Source organism: Daktulosphaira vitifoliae, unplaced genomic scaffold, assembly GCF_025091365.1.
Source record: "Daktulosphaira vitifoliae isolate Bord-2020 unplaced genomic scaffold, ASM2509136v1 Scaffold_1, whole genome shotgun sequence".
Classification (NCBI taxonomy): Eukaryota; Metazoa; Arthropoda; class Insecta; order Hemiptera; family Phylloxeridae; genus Daktulosphaira; species Daktulosphaira vitifoliae.
In genome coordinates this window covers 71,494,639-71,510,723 of record NW_026099572.1, presented here as the reverse complement: position 1 = coordinate 71,510,723, position 16,085 = coordinate 71,494,639, and the positions used below count along the sequence as shown (strand labels likewise).

Below are 16,085 nucleotides of genomic sequence, written 5' to 3'. Positions count from 1 at the left end.
ATTTTCATTTCTCAAGAAATACTATTTTTGGAACTATTACCAAAATTTAATATATTACATTAGCATTTATTCTTTTCTTTTTAGTTTTCCATCATATTACAAAAGACTAGCTGAATCATTTTTGAGTATTTTTTCTTGAATGCAATTTTGTTATGAATATAATTCAACTAACATTTACAATTTAATTAACACTAATGAATACTAAATATTTATATCGTCTTTAAAATATAAATCCTTAGAATGTAGTTAACATAAATAATAAGTATAATGTACTTCAACGTGCTTTCCCGCAAAGATCTTAACAGTTGGCTAAGCTGTACCTAAACGGGGCAATGCTTGCCCTATATAATTTGTATCCCACTAAAAGGGTAGTTAACGGTTTCGTGACCAAATAAATACAGACTCTCAACTATCAACGATAACAAGCATTTATTTCTATTTAATATTATTTAAATATAATCTGACTGGGTCTCTAGAGATGTTGGTGGTATCCAAGTTAGGTGAGCGACAGCAGCGAGTTTACACAACCCGATATAATAATAATAAATAAAATAATAATAATGTTTAATTTAGTAATCACAACAATACTGTACGAGTTAAGTAATCAGATCAATAAAGGTAAGGTGCTGCAAGCGTGGTAAAATGTCGACTGACTTCATTAAGGTTTTAATTAATTTAAGAACAGTGTGTAATCGGTTTGTTTACACTCGCGCGTCGTATTCTCACAGTTGAGTTTTAGGGTCGTTTGTGCGGATCAGGCATTAGTATAGTTGTAAATTGTTGATGTTGGTGAAGGACGAATAATCTGTCCGTAACAGTACCATGAAACTTTTTTATTTATTATAAATCCATAAGTTGTATATTTGTACTTGTAACATAAAATTCATTTGAAAAAATGCTCTCAACTTAACAAATAATTTTTACAGAATATCGTCATAGAGCTTTCAAAAAAAAAAAAAAATTGAAAATTGTATATCGTTATTTATCAAAATTTATTTATTTAAAATAAGACACTATATTGAATTAACATAGAAAACTATTTTGATATCATAGTAATCAAGTTATATAAGATAAATTTATTACCATTGAAATAATATACTATTCAGTTTTTTTTAATGACTATTTTGTCTATTTTGTCAAAAATAAATTGAGCAAAGGCCAATTTTGTATCCTCAGGATGTACATGGTGAACATCTCATTGGACCCTCTACATTTATGTAGAGGATACCCATTAACGTTGGTGACATGTCCATTATACCATGATACATACGTAGATCTGTCATACTCATTTTTCCTCTACCCCTTATTTTAATTTTCATTTCTTTAATAATACTATCCAGTTAATGTATTATTAAATTTAGGTATGGTCTGACTAAGACAAATCAAATTTTGATGTATACATTGATAATCTTTAGAATTTTTTCTCTTACTTTTGCTAGTCTATAGACTTTTCCCGCATTCCTTTGTTCCTAGCCAATCATACAACTCAGCTTACCTCTTAAATTTCACCTTACTTACTGCACACTTAGTTTCCATGCACAAGCGTTTACACTCCATCCAATCTTCTCTCCTTTTGCTCTTCTACTATACTTTGAATTGCCTTTTCTTTCTTTCTATGATTTTTTTAACATCCTCATGCAACCACCAGGTTTCCTTGTTTGCTGCTATTCTACTCCTACTCTTATCAACAATCTCCTTTGCAGTATTCTTCATATAACTAACAAATCTATTTCACGCATAATTTATGTCTCCCTCGACATTCCATACCGTCCTTTCTTTTACCGTCTTTAAAAACTCATTTTCATTTTGTTGGATACTCATCAATTGAATGCGCTGTCGAGAAATTGTGTTGTGATTACTTATGTTATCATTGTGCTACACCGAGTTGTCGGTCTTCTCTCTATGTCTGCATTGTCGCCGCTATCTTAGCGTATTTTAGCTATAAACTCTATGGCACTTGCGAGCCAGTAGTTTTGTACTCGTTTAGTTTTAAAAGTAAAATATCACCTTTGCAATTTTCGCACCCTTGTGCACTCAGTATATCGCCGTTGAGTCTATATATTTTCTGAAATGCATCACAGTAACATTTACAGCATATTCTACACGTATGTCAGCTACTTGCATTCGATTTCAATTGATCCTTTCAATATTCAACATTGTTATTAGTCGATAAATATTATACTTATCGGCTAATAATACTTTTTAAGATTTACTCACTTCTATTTTTTTATATTAGCACAATATGGTATTAGTATTAAGTGTCCCCCTATCCACATAAGATTTTATAATTCATATATAATACATTTAATTGTTATGATTATATATTGTAAATTTCATTCTACATTCATTCATACAGTCCACTCGCCTTATTCCTTATCCTCGACATAGCCAAAGACTTAAGACAAAATAAAACCACGAACGTGTATGTACCTGCGTGAATACCACCAGGCGCTGCGTTCATTCACATTTCTCCATTCAATTTCCACCATCGGATCCGTGATTTTTCTCCTGTATTCTTTCTGTTTTTTTATGTTCTCTTCCCACTATACCAAAACACCATTACCATCAGTGTTATGTAGTTATACTCTCATGTGGGATAACTTTACAATTATTTACTATACACTCCCTTCCACACAATAATTAATCTGTGTAAAATCCAAGATTCTTTCCACTAAAACAATATCCTCTATGTACTCTTTCATATCTACTCCACTTATTACCTACATGTCATATTTCCACCTATCATCGCATTCTCATTGCCAGGTGCTTCTTGCATCACCCCATCCATCTATCTCCAAAACACTTCCTTGTCTATTTTATCACACCCTAATTGTGGTGTAGGGCACTTATTACATTCAAAAATTTTCTCTCGAAAATTAATTTTACGACTAAAATCCTGTCACTTTTCCTAGCTACTTCTACTACTTTACTTTTCATATTCTTACCCATTATTATCCCTACACCATTTTTTTGTATTAGACTTACCTGAGTATATTATTTTATAACTCTCACCTATTTTCTTTGCTCCCACTCTCTTGTACTTAGTTTTCTGCCCACAGAAAATGTTCACTTTTCTCGTCATCAATACTTCCAATTATTTTCTACCAGTTAATGTTCCAACATACCAAGTACCTATTCTTACTTTGTGTTTATCTTTGCCCCTTATACACGAGTCCAGCCTAGTGTTAAGTGTTGATGTCCCTAGACCGTTGATACTACAAGCATTGGATAGACCTGTACACACGACTAGTAAAATAGCTACCGCACAAGTCGTCCGGCTGCTATCAATCACATTCTTCCTTACACCTTCTCCGTTTTCAACTACTTTATTTCCTCTCACTTGTTGTCCCCATGTACATCTAAGATGGGATAATCCGCCTAAGTCTTGTGTCAGGACTCCTCATACTTTTTGACAAAAATTTTACGCTGGCTGTCGACCTGACGCAACCTCATTAGTCACCTCTTACAATGGCAGAGTCCGGTACGAATATCAATGGTTCAGTATGATATATTTATTGTTTACTCAATTAATTTAAAACATAATATTTTTTTATTGACCCATTTAACCATGATAATACAAAATTTTTGAAATTTGAATCGATGTATAAAAAATGTATTCATTATTTTTGCAGGCCAATTGGGACTGTTTTTAAAGTAAAGGTGCAACCACACATCCTGACCCCACACAAATGATGCCCCTGCTAGGTAGTCTATTAAAGTTCGACTCAAAATATACGAATTGTCGTACGTTGATAGTGCCCCAAGTTTTACACAAAGTTTTTACAAAAGTTTTACACAAATTAATTAATGTTTATATATATATATATATAAATTGACGACGAGTTCGTGAACTACTAAAGGGGTAGAGTTTAGACCCGTCAGCACAGTATAGTTCAAAAGTAGCAGAATGAAGGGTGGCTCCTTGTCAGCCACCAGCACAACTAGTCCAACCTCGACTCTTGCCGCACACACACAAATTTTAATATCACGGCGGATATAAAGTATGTACTCTTAAATACAGATTTTTAAATAATAATTTTATTTATTCATCAAGTATAATATAAAAATTTAACACAAAAATTAATTAAATCTTACAAAAATACAAAGTTTTTCGCACACCAACGACCTAACCCGTAACTCGACGTTTCTTCGTCCAAATGTCCAGTCTCGTCTTGCTCAGTCCCCCTATACTTTTCATGTTTCCCTCTTTATATTCTTTTTCCTACCAAATTTGCTTACCCTGCATTTCCCTTTTATATGGAATTATTATATTGCTTAAGAGTTCAAAAATTGCTTACTACTATTGTAAAGCTTATATTATACTAAAATCGACGTAATTCAATACTTCCTCAGCTAAATACTACAGAATATAATAATTATTAGAATGAATTAAAGTAATCAATATGTTGTATTTTTGAAACAAATATTACCTTAATAAACCGTTCTCAAACTTTAAATAGTTGTTAAACAAATTATCTTATACAAAATAAATAATAATAAAAAATAATGAAATATCTTATTCGCATCCATACGTATCATTTAAATTGTTTTAAAAAATTATTTTAAAAGTTACAATTTTCTAAATATCCCTTTAAAATATTAATTCATGTTTTTTAAATGTTTTATTTCTAAAATCATTATAATAGCTAACCAAGAGGATACAATAGTTTTGATTACTTTATACCTTGCTCATTAAAAATGTCCAAAATTAGCTAAAACTGGATTTGTGATATTTGGTACTAAGTATAAACATTAATAATTAGTCGATATATTATATTGTTAGTATCTATACATAAGAATAAGAGTATACTATTTTTAATAGCGTTAATTGTTTATAATAAATATTATAATAATAAAGTACAAATTAAATTTAAATAATTTGTGACATTGTAAAAATAATTAATTTTTCAACATTATACTGGTTGTAAGGGCTTTTTGAAGGATTCGACTCAAATAGTTGTAATTTTTCAAAAAGGGGTTAATAATAAATATATATATATATATATCAAGAGTCCAGCGGCGAAATATCCGGATCCGATCATAATATGATGACTAATATAAAATGATGACTACATTTTAAATAAATATATTATACTATAATAAATATACAAATAATTTTTTGACAAATTATTTCTATTATGGTGTAAAACATTTATATATCTTATTACATAATATAGTATGAATATTCAAATATAGTAGTTATAATATTAAAATAACTCTTAGGTTTATTGAATAGCTTTATAATTAATTGATGTTATTAAGAATTAGACACTTATCTTCTTAGAAATGTATACACAAATATAACATTTTTATCACTATTTATAAAAATTTCCTTTACATTGTATGCGTTCAAAACTTCCAATACTCGTATGTGAAAATTTAAACACGTTTTTTAAGAGTGTAACGTCGCAAGTTTACTTAGAGGAAAAAATTTCTTGACAAATACAATAAAAATAATTTATGAACCATTGAAACATATTCATATTACCTATGGTATTATTAAAACAAATCAATGATGAAGTTTTATTTTATTCTAAAACTTCAAACAATTTTATTACCCCAAATGATAGTTGGTAAAAAAAAAAATTATTTTTCCTGATATACCATAATAATAGCTACTTTTGCATAAATGTTAACGTTTATAATTTAACTTTTGAAAACATTCTGGAAATACTCCAATCAAACATATGTTAAATAATTTTTTTTTTTATTTGAATGCAAAAAAAAAAATTTCAACTTCATAGCTAGCTATCATTTTCTTCAGTGTCATTGGAGACACATTTTACTACAGCATAAAATGTTACATGTAAATGTAATGTTGTGTAAAAATGTGTAAGGGCCTACAATAATTTATTGCTCTAATATCTTTACAATAAGTTTATTCTGTATTTATTTGTAATCAAACAATAAAAACGCATTAATTTCATACATATTTTGTTAACCTACTAAAAAACTTTTGTAGTTTTTTGAAGAAAAATTAATCATACAAATTTTTTCTTAAATCACTTTTTATTTTATTAATTAATTTCCGAATTAGAAAAAGTCTGCTGACTTATATTATTTTTTAAAATCATTAATGTTATATTGATGAGTACCAATTTTTTTATTTTACTAAAATAAGGATTTTCAATATTCTCATTATAGTGGAAATTGTGCTGTCGTTTGAATATGAATTATTAAAAATTAAAAATTTGATTTAGTTTTAAGTAAAATGAATGGCATTGACCGCAATAACGAATATTTTTATAGTTAATGCATCAGACTAATCTAAAATGTTCAATCTTTTAGTAGGAATACTATTTCTTGGTTTTTATTGTTATTTTGAAGAATGGTCTACAATTTATTGTTTTTTTTATTCTCAGGAATACAATAGTTTATATTTAAAGGACATTAACCTAGTACAGAACATGTCTTTTATTGAAAAAACTATTATATTTCATATTACAGATTAAGTATAATAAATATTACAATGCATATTTTAGACTCTTTATAAGTATTATAAAATTCATAAAAAAATATAAAGCATATTATTATAATTATTAAATACCAAAATTTTTTTAGTTTGTTAAATGTTTAATTTTTCTTAAAAATAAAATTGTTTATAAATTATTTACAATTTATTCGATGGTTGAAAAAGTATCAAGAATCATTATTCTTTGAAAATGAGTCTTTTAAGAACGAAAACAGCATGAGTCATAATTTTTTTATTGTAAAAATTGAATTAAGAAAATAAATTTGAGAACAAAAATGTTGATGTTGGCGTAAAATTAAGGGTTAGTGACATTTTTACACACAATGTATCATTTAATTCGTGGGAATGTTAAATTAACTATCTTAATTTAAACTAGTTTTAAGTTTTTAACTAGTTTTACAGTATCCATAAAAAATTAAAAATATCTTTTAAAAATAAAATTCAACTTTTTACGCAGTTTTACAGTACTATTTTGAGGCACATCAAAATGTCTCGAGCGATTACAGAGTTTAGGTGATTGAGTAGTTGTAAAATTTTAATAGTATGTTGGTAACACTGCATTGATAACGTTTAACAGCGCGAAATTCCATTCTCTCAAATAACATTAACAGAACCAGTTGGCTCTGTCAGACAACGCTAGTAGCACCGGACACTGAATTTAATACAATAGTCAACACACCCAATATTGTTCAACATAGGTTCAAGAGCAAGAAAGAACGTTACAGAAATAAAATAGGTATGTGTCGTATTTTTTATAAAAAAATGTTTCTACCGTTATAGTTATATTGTATTATTAAACTTTTGATAATTATTATTTTTACTTAAAAGTTTAAGCTTATTAATGACTATTAAAATGGTATTTATTCGACCTTATATATTATTTAGTAATTTATTCTATTTTTTGTTACTTATGTATATAAATAATGTAATTAAATTTTAATTAGCCTATTTTATTATATAAGTTGCATTGTAACATTTTTAATATATCATTTAATATTAAATTATGTTATTACAGACATTGCAATTGTATAATGACTCTAGTCAAAACTTTTTGGACACCAATTGTGGTATATCCTGATGTTAAAACAGGATGTAAATTTGTTGCAGCTTACACTATAGTAAATATTATATTTTACTTTGTATTCATTCAATACATAAAACTTTGTGTGATATAATATTATTAATTTTTAGGCGATATCAATATTCTTAATGGCATTAATTGTTCATATGCAAAACGGAGGTGAATCTACACAAATGTATAATCCCTTTTTTGAAACAAACTTAAATGGTATGCATAAAAATATATTTGTTTTTCTTATTAAATTAAGTATATTTATATTTCAAATTTGACTAGTAATATATTATGCAAATTCTTATAGTATTACACTAACTTTTATATCTTAAACAGTTATAATAATACAATATTTATTATTGTAAGATTGAGACTTAGTGCTCTATGTTTTAAAGATAAATTCTTAAGTAAGAAGTTGTAAATTTTTTAAATCCATATCCAATTAAATACTATTATTATTTTATAATCATAATAAAAATTAAAAAAAATTCTTTTTCGAATTTTTAAGATATGTTATTAGAATTAATAGTGTTCAATTTTTTTTTTAGAATTAAATTCCTATGTTGTTTTTACACTACTTTTCTTGGCCTATATGATTGGTTCATCTTTATTGGTGTTGAAAGGATTAAAAAATAATTTGCGTGGTTTCTTATTGCCGTGGTTGATTGGAATGGGATTTGTTGTCATATTCCTGCTATTGTGGTCAATTTGGTTGCTGTACGGATATTACATCTATGTAAGTCTCATAATGTTTTAAAATTTTAGTCAAAATTATCGTAATGGAATACTGTGCTCTCCGTTTATATTAATTTACAATTTAAAGCTCACTCACTGTTTATTGTACTATTATTAACCATTATATTATAAAAATATTATCTTAGATACGTATTGTTTGTGCTGCTGTGATCTATTGGATTGTGGCTGCTATGCAGGTATGTTACAAATATTGAACTATTAATATTAAATTTGAAATTTTAATGACTATTATTTTTTATAGTTCTATTGTTGGTTATGTGTTTACACACAGTACAGAATTATCTATGAAATGCAATCTCCAAATATTGAACTCCTCATGTTTTAATTAAATTATACTATGATCAATTTTTAGACATCTTAGACTATTTTTATTTTTTTGTATACTGCTTTGAATTTTCTCAAAGGAAGTTTTCTTAAACTTATATGTGACATTTATATTCTTTTTGATAAATCACTTGTATCAAGACTGCCATTATTTTTAAGCCTATGAACATTCTTTTTATTGTTCATTGAATTAATAAACTAATTTATTCCGTCCTATTTTTCTCCCTAATTGTGCCTTAAAATAAATTGCTTAAAGCATTATAATTTAATTAAAAATATTTATTAAGTACCATTGTATTAATCACTATTGATATATCTAATATTTAGTATTCGTATTAAGTTCAAAAAATTAAAATATAAGTTATTTATTTTTTTTGTAATAAATTAGAGCCGTATTTTGTATATGTATGTATTATTTTTATAACCTTAATTGAATCTTTTGATAAATCAAAAATATTAGTTTGATTTACGTTATAAAAATAAACTATTATTACTGCTATTATCCTTTTTATAATTAATTTAGTAAAAAAAATGTTTAAATGAATATTATTAGATATAAGTGTATCTAAATTATCTATGAGTTTTATTAAAAAAATTATATAATATGCTTTTTACAACTAAATAAATTTACTATTTAATGTTACTTTGTTTATTTACAATAATATTACAACATTCTTTTAAGTTGTAATTTGTTTTTTATAAAATCAAAGTAGTGTTTCAGTTATAGTAACCTTTAATCACATTCTGTTAAAAAATAAAAGAACATTTTTATTTTATGCTTAGTTGGCTGAAGTTTGTTATTTCATCATAGTTCATCAATGATTCCAATTTATATAATTGTAATTCCTCCAGTAAATTATTGTTTTTTATTTTTAACCTAAATAATTTTTTGTGGTGAAGTACAGAACATCATTTATGGTATACAGGGTATACATTCATGTATCACAATGAATCTGTTATCATTTTTGACCTCTAATATTTTGATTGAGTCATCCATCATTTCATTTTGTAAATTCTTAAAGCTCTTAGTGTTTTCTAGATGCACCAAACAAAACAATTGGAACATCACAGGTGAAGCTTAATTTTAAATTATGATTATGTAATATAGTTTTAACTTCTTTTTTCACTTTGATTAGTTATGAGTTCAGATAAATTTTACTTGAAATTTTTTTTCTATTTAGTATTTAAATAGTTATTGTTTTTATTTTTATATGGCATCTGAATTATTTTACCACGAGTAATCTCCTTTTTATTAGTAAGTAGTTTAATGATATATATGAGATTTACATACTCGAGTTTACTACTTGTTTACCGTTCCTTATTCTTGTGGATAACGCCCCCTTCTATTCTATCATGAAATCAACCCATTAATTTTAATAAAAAAATGCAGGTCTTATGTTACATATAGCTTATGTTTTATTTTCCTTTAGATTTAAAGAATGCATCTTTAAAGTGAGTTATCACGTAGGTCATGGGCGTTAACCTTACTACATGTAATACATTTTTATAAGTAAAATATACTCTCGGGTTGTTCTAACATTAAGCATTGAACTCTTATATAAAACCGGAACAATTATTCATTAAATACATTTTATTTTTGTAGATTAAAAAATATTTTAATTTTTAGTTAATTTATATTATAACAATTGTCAATCCCAAAATAATGTTATTTGGTTTCCCAGGAAAAAGTACAATTTAAGTATCAATTCATAAGAATCGTCGCTAGTAAGACAAAACTATCTTAACGAACTACAATTAACTATAGGCGACCATGTACAGCCACCCTTGAAAATCACCAGCAAAACACTGGATGCCTTTTCTCAATCTTACAAGTTTTAAATTAAGTGATGAAGTACACTACTCAACCTGCCTTTGTTTCAGTAGACATCCGCTGTAGCATAAATGTTATCCCATAAATCATTGCGACTTGATTAAATTTATATGTTTAAAATGTTTGTATCAATCAGATGAACTGGAATTAGGAGTCATTTTGACATTAGTTGCAACTATTACAATGCACAGTTATCGCGATGTGTAATCGCATTTGCAATTGGTGTAAATACTGAACCGCCTAATCCTAATCGCGTTTGACACCAGACTTTACTTATAACTTGATTGAAATATGATTGCGACGAGCCGTTGGACACGGTCTCTGAATACTTGAAGTGTAAACTAGTGATGGGAAATATCAAATAGTAACTATCGAACTATTCGAATAGTTTTTTAAATGTTTGACGGTTTCAATAGTTAATTCAAATAGTTTCAATGGATTATGTATATTATTATATACAAATGTACCTGCATATATGCCTACAGTCAGGCCCGCATTTAGGGGGGGGGTATTGGGGCATTTGCCCCGGGCGGCAAATTTTGAAGGGCGGCAAAAATCTTAATAGGTATACAATTTTTAAAAATTAATTATTTTTATTTAATTTTAAATTTTTTCAAACAGAACAATTTATTTTTATGAAACAAAAATATCTATTTCTAAAAAAAAATATTACTTTATTATTTTCTAATTTAAAATGTGTACAAAGATATAAATGTAAAAGAAGATATATCAAAGCTGTATAACAACATAGACTACAGTTAGTAGTTAGATAATAGTATTGATTATACATAGTAATTTTTATAATCAACAGCACTATAAATAAAGTAGGCGGCAATTTATTTGATTCATGTTTTTATCTAATTTTAACAAAGTATTGATATTTTCTCCCTTAAACTGGTTTTATGGATGTCGTCGGCCGTTGATAGTCGATTATTATTGGAATACTAAGAAAGTTAAAACACAATAATTTGTCTCATTTTTCACAAAATTACTATCTAATAATGTCACACTAATAATGTGTTGTGTACAGACAGCTCATTGTGTTTAGTACTCGACTACAGGTGACCGAGTTAATATGTTGAGGTGTTTTTTTTTATTTGTATATTTTATTATTTATTAACGTATTAAAATGAGTGATGGCAGAAAACGTTTAAGTGGAAGTGCTTATGAAAAAGTTGCTAAATTAAAATTAGAAAAAGAACAAAAAGTCATTTTTCAAACCGCAAAATTAACTTCATTTTTTTGCAATCAATCTCCAATTCGCCTNCATTTTTTGGCAATCAATCTCCAATTCGCCAAGTGAAATAGAGACTACAGCTGAACAGATTTTAAATGAGTCTAGTGATAAAAAGTAATTTAAAAATCAAATGTTAACTTTTGTACGTTATTTCAGTTTTATATAAATGAAAAATTTTATAATTTTTTAGTAAACATCCTCTACATAGTACTTTTGAAACCATGGCAAATGAAAATCAATTAATTGAATATTCGGAATTACTAAATACGCCAACTAAAAAACCCAATCCAACACTTTTGAGGAGCGGCAAAATTAAGTGCACCGGGCGGCAAAATTCCTAAATGCGACCCTGCCTACAGTCCATTTTTTAAAATGATATAACTTCTGAAATACTAGTCCAAAAGTTGTTATCGATTATTTATTTTATCAGTAAGAATATTACCTAATATATAAGTTAATTAATTATGTGTTTTGCCATTTGAAGAAATAAAGTAAAATTGAACAAAATATTATTTTAGTTTACATTGTTGTTTGATTAACAAAATAAAAAACACTGGAAATAAAATATCAAAATCAAAAATAAGTAATACTTTTAGCTTCGATGCGAAGCTGAGAAGGTATTGGTTTTACTAAGATGTGTTTATTTTTTTTTTTTTGTGTCTGTTACCACTTTTTCTCAGCTCTCACCGAACCGATTTCTTTCAATGATACGTCAAAAGATCACAAATTGTATCTAGTCGAAGACATTACCCTCAAAAATTGAAAAAAATTCCCTCGTTCCCCGTAAATGGGGGAAACCTCCAAAAAAATTACGAATTAAAAAATCGCTAATTTTCGAAATTTTTTCAATTTTTTTTACTTAAAAGTGCCATAACTTTTTCAAAAATGAACATATCAATATAATTCTTTTTTATATAGATGCATAATATCATTACCTTTCATTTGGTATATTTTTTTCATAAATTTAACCCTTAACCTGCCCACAAGGGGGGATTTAAAATGACAACTTTTTCACAAAAAATTAATTTTTTTAACTTAAATTTTGAAAATGTTCCGGAAGGTCTGACACTTTTATATATATCTTAAATTAAAGCTAATGTAATATGCTTTATCATGAAAAAAAAAAATTTCGGACTTTATCTTATCTTCATGGTGAAAATGGCTACCGAATGCTATTTTTGTGTGAAAATTTTCGATTTTGTATTTTCCATTTTTAACTTTATTATGCTATAACTTTTTGAAAAATGTATGAATCATTACAATTTTTTTATGAGAAGTAGTATTTATATAGATCTTTCATTCGACATACTGTTTTTTTAAATCGGACCATTTCCCTAAATACAGGGGGGATTCAAAACATAAAAATGCATATAGAAAGTAGAACTTTTTCAACGTAACTTTTGAAAGTGTTCCGGAAGGTCTGACACTTTTATATATATCTTAAATTAAAGCTAATGTAATATACTTTATAATGGTAAAAAAAAATTTCGGACTTTATTTTATCTTCATGGTGAAAACAGACATCAAAGTTTATAAAAAAAATACGATTTTTGTAAAAAAATTCTTTTTTATATTTTTAACTTTATAATGCTATCACTTTTTGAAAGATGTATGGATCAATATAATTTTTTTTTATAGATGCATGATTTCTTTACCTATCATTTGAAATATATATATTTTTTTTATATCTGACCCTTTACCTGCCCTCAGAGGGGGATTTAAAATGACAACTTTTTCACAAAAAATTTACTTTTTCAACTTAAATTTTGAAAGTGTTCCGAAAGTCTGACACTTTTATACATATCTTAAATTAAAGCTAATGTAATTTACTTTATTATGAAAAAAAAAAAATTTCGGACTTTATCTTATCTTCATGGTGAAAANAAAAAAAAAAATTCGGACTTTATTTTATCTTCACGGTGAAAATGGCTACCGAATGCTATTATTGTATGAAAATTCTCGATTTTATTTTTTACATTTTTAACTTTATAATGCTATGACATATTGAAAACTGTATGGATCAACATTATTTTTTTATGAGAAATAATATTTTTTAATAATCCCTTTTTCATTCGACATACTTTATCATCTTAATTAGGATATTAATAACGAACTAGCAGATCATGTAGCTTTTGGAATAATCCACCAATTTTTTAAAATTAAACACTATCTAAAGATTTGCATCGAAGCGTTTTTTTTTTATAGTGATTTTAATCACTGTCAGATATCATAATACTTGATCCAACTGTGCCACGTCCTCACTGTGCCGCGACCCCCCTGTGCTGGGTTTTTTTAAAATACTGTTACAAAAATATATGATTATTTTTAGTAAAAAACAATAATAATTTTTTTTTAATTTGAAGTACAAAAATTTAGTTTAATTAAATTAATCTATTATGTCTGGTGCTAACTATTTGACTCTGATGGTACGACGTAGTCCGAATGCAAGATGCGATTTCGGACTGTGCCCCAAATTTATGATTATTATTTTTTCAAAATAATATTGGATCATCTTTTATGGTTAAAAATCAAGATATTGTCTACATAATGCTTTTGCTGAGAAAGTAGTTTGAGACCAAGTGTACAGACACATGTTTCTAAAAAATTTAGTAGATTTTCTTGGGGTATTGAATTCGATCTGCTATTAGATTCTAAAATTGTACTGTCTGGTATAATTTGTTCAGTTAGCGAAGGAGCTAAATTAAAAAATTAATTTTCATTAAATTAAATATAATAATAATAAATTGACAATAATTTAGAAAAAAATGCATGTTTTACGAATTGTATTTTATATGTTTTGATACTGTTGACATATTTAATTATGAAGACAATTGCAAATAATCATATTTTTATTTGAGAATTAACTCAAACATTTAGTCAATTTAGTAATAATATATATCTACATAAAATTTACCATGATTTTCTAGATAAACAAGATCTTTTTGTATTCACATTCAGCTCCATTAGCATTATCAATAGATATGAAAGCTGCTTTTTTAAATCGAGGATCTAGTATTGTCACTTTTGCGTACAAATGTGATGGATATTTTCCCTTTATATCTCCAAATTGTGTTTTTGTTTGTTCCATTAGAAAAAGTTTCCAGGAGATGTTGATGGATTTTTATTTCTAACTGATAATAGTAAACCTTTAAGAAAAAAATTAGAAGACATTATGAAATATTTGATAAATAAATTTATATCATTAGATTTTTATACATCATATAAAATCTTTAAACATACCTCTTATAAATGGAATTACTTTTCCTAAAATTGGTCGTTTATGATGATAGTTGTACTGTTAAACTTTCATAAGGTTTCTAAGTGTAACCAAATCATTTATAACTTTCCGCTGTTCATTTGTTGGTATATTAGGACAACGTGGTAAAGGCATCAAAACAGCATTAAATGTTCTTCAATCACTGAAAGACGTTCTAACATAATAAGTGTACTGTTCCGGCGAGTTGCGATATCTTTTTTTATTTTTAAAGTAGGACAATTAAGTTGTTCTTGTTTTCCGCGAAAAGTCTACTCGACACTTGGCTTTGTTTGAAATGTCCAACAATGGATCGACACATTTTTATTAGTTTCTTAATTTATACTTCATCAGTACGAGAAGCTGTAGTAGTGTCATTAAAATCATCAATAACTATGATTTTTAAAGCATTTTTTAACTTATGAGTAACGCATGGATCAAATCCGAGTAATCTAATTACAGTCTTTATATTCGCACCTGAGTCTGTTACAATCGCAACGACTTTTACTTCGAAAAAACCCAACCCAACTTATATCTGTTAAAACTTCAGACAAATAATGTGCTGTATGACTAGATTCTAGTTTTTTTGTAGCTAAAACATATGTTTTCACTTTGAAAAATGTGTATTCACTGTAATAAAAGAAACCGTATTTATAGAAGTCCAAAGTAAGCGCGACATATTTTGTAGATGACAACATAGATTGAACTATTTCACGTGTAGAGTTATGAAGATTAGGTATGGGTGTTGTTACTCAAATTATACTAGTTGGCAACTCTTACCGCGACTCGATAAGATTAATAAGTTTTTTAAATTCTCTATTTTTACAATCTATAACGGTTGCATATCTTAAGCAATCATCTCGACAACACCTTTATTGAATTCATTAACTTTGCCTTCCGACGGTAAGCTCAATCTATAGAACAACATGCTATTTGTATTTAAAAATAATTTTACATAATAACTTTTATAAATAGTATTATTACCTACGTATTTGTTAGTTTTAATTGTTTTGGTCTCCTTTGTTGAGTTTCCTGAGTTTGTTAATTTATTTGTTCACGCGCATTTAAATTCGTAGTTACCTTGAGAACACATTTAATAAATAAATACTTATAAACAATTTTTAGCTTCGATGCGAAGCT

The 16,085-nt window shown here is 27.0% G+C and overlaps 1 protein-coding gene and 1 long non-coding RNA gene across 2 annotated transcripts; one reads left to right on the top strand and one right to left on the bottom strand.

The window, feature by feature from the left end:
- The first annotated feature begins 7,049 nt into the window (after window positions 1-7,049).
- Window positions 7,050-9,406, top strand: LOC126907787 (uncharacterized). The gene is made up of 6 exons (XM_050689384.1): window positions 7,050-7,208; window positions 7,488-7,590; window positions 7,664-7,760; window positions 8,093-8,280; window positions 8,426-8,476; window positions 8,542-9,406. The coding sequence occupies exons 2-6, from the start codon at window positions 7,504-7,506 to the stop codon at window positions 8,623-8,625; spliced, it is 507 nt and encodes a 168-aa protein (XP_050545341.1). The 5' UTR covers window positions 7,050-7,208; window positions 7,488-7,503; the 3' UTR covers window positions 8,626-9,406.
- Window positions 9,407-14,137: 4,731 nt separating this feature from the next.
- Window positions 14,138-15,747, bottom strand: LOC126907825 (uncharacterized). The gene is made up of 3 exons (XR_007704628.1): window positions 14,933-15,747; window positions 14,607-14,838; window positions 14,138-14,388 (listed from the first exon to the last, which is right to left on the bottom strand). It is a non-coding gene; the product is annotated as an uncharacterized LOC126907825 (long non-coding RNA).
- Between the last annotated feature and the right edge of the window lie 338 nt (window positions 15,748-16,085).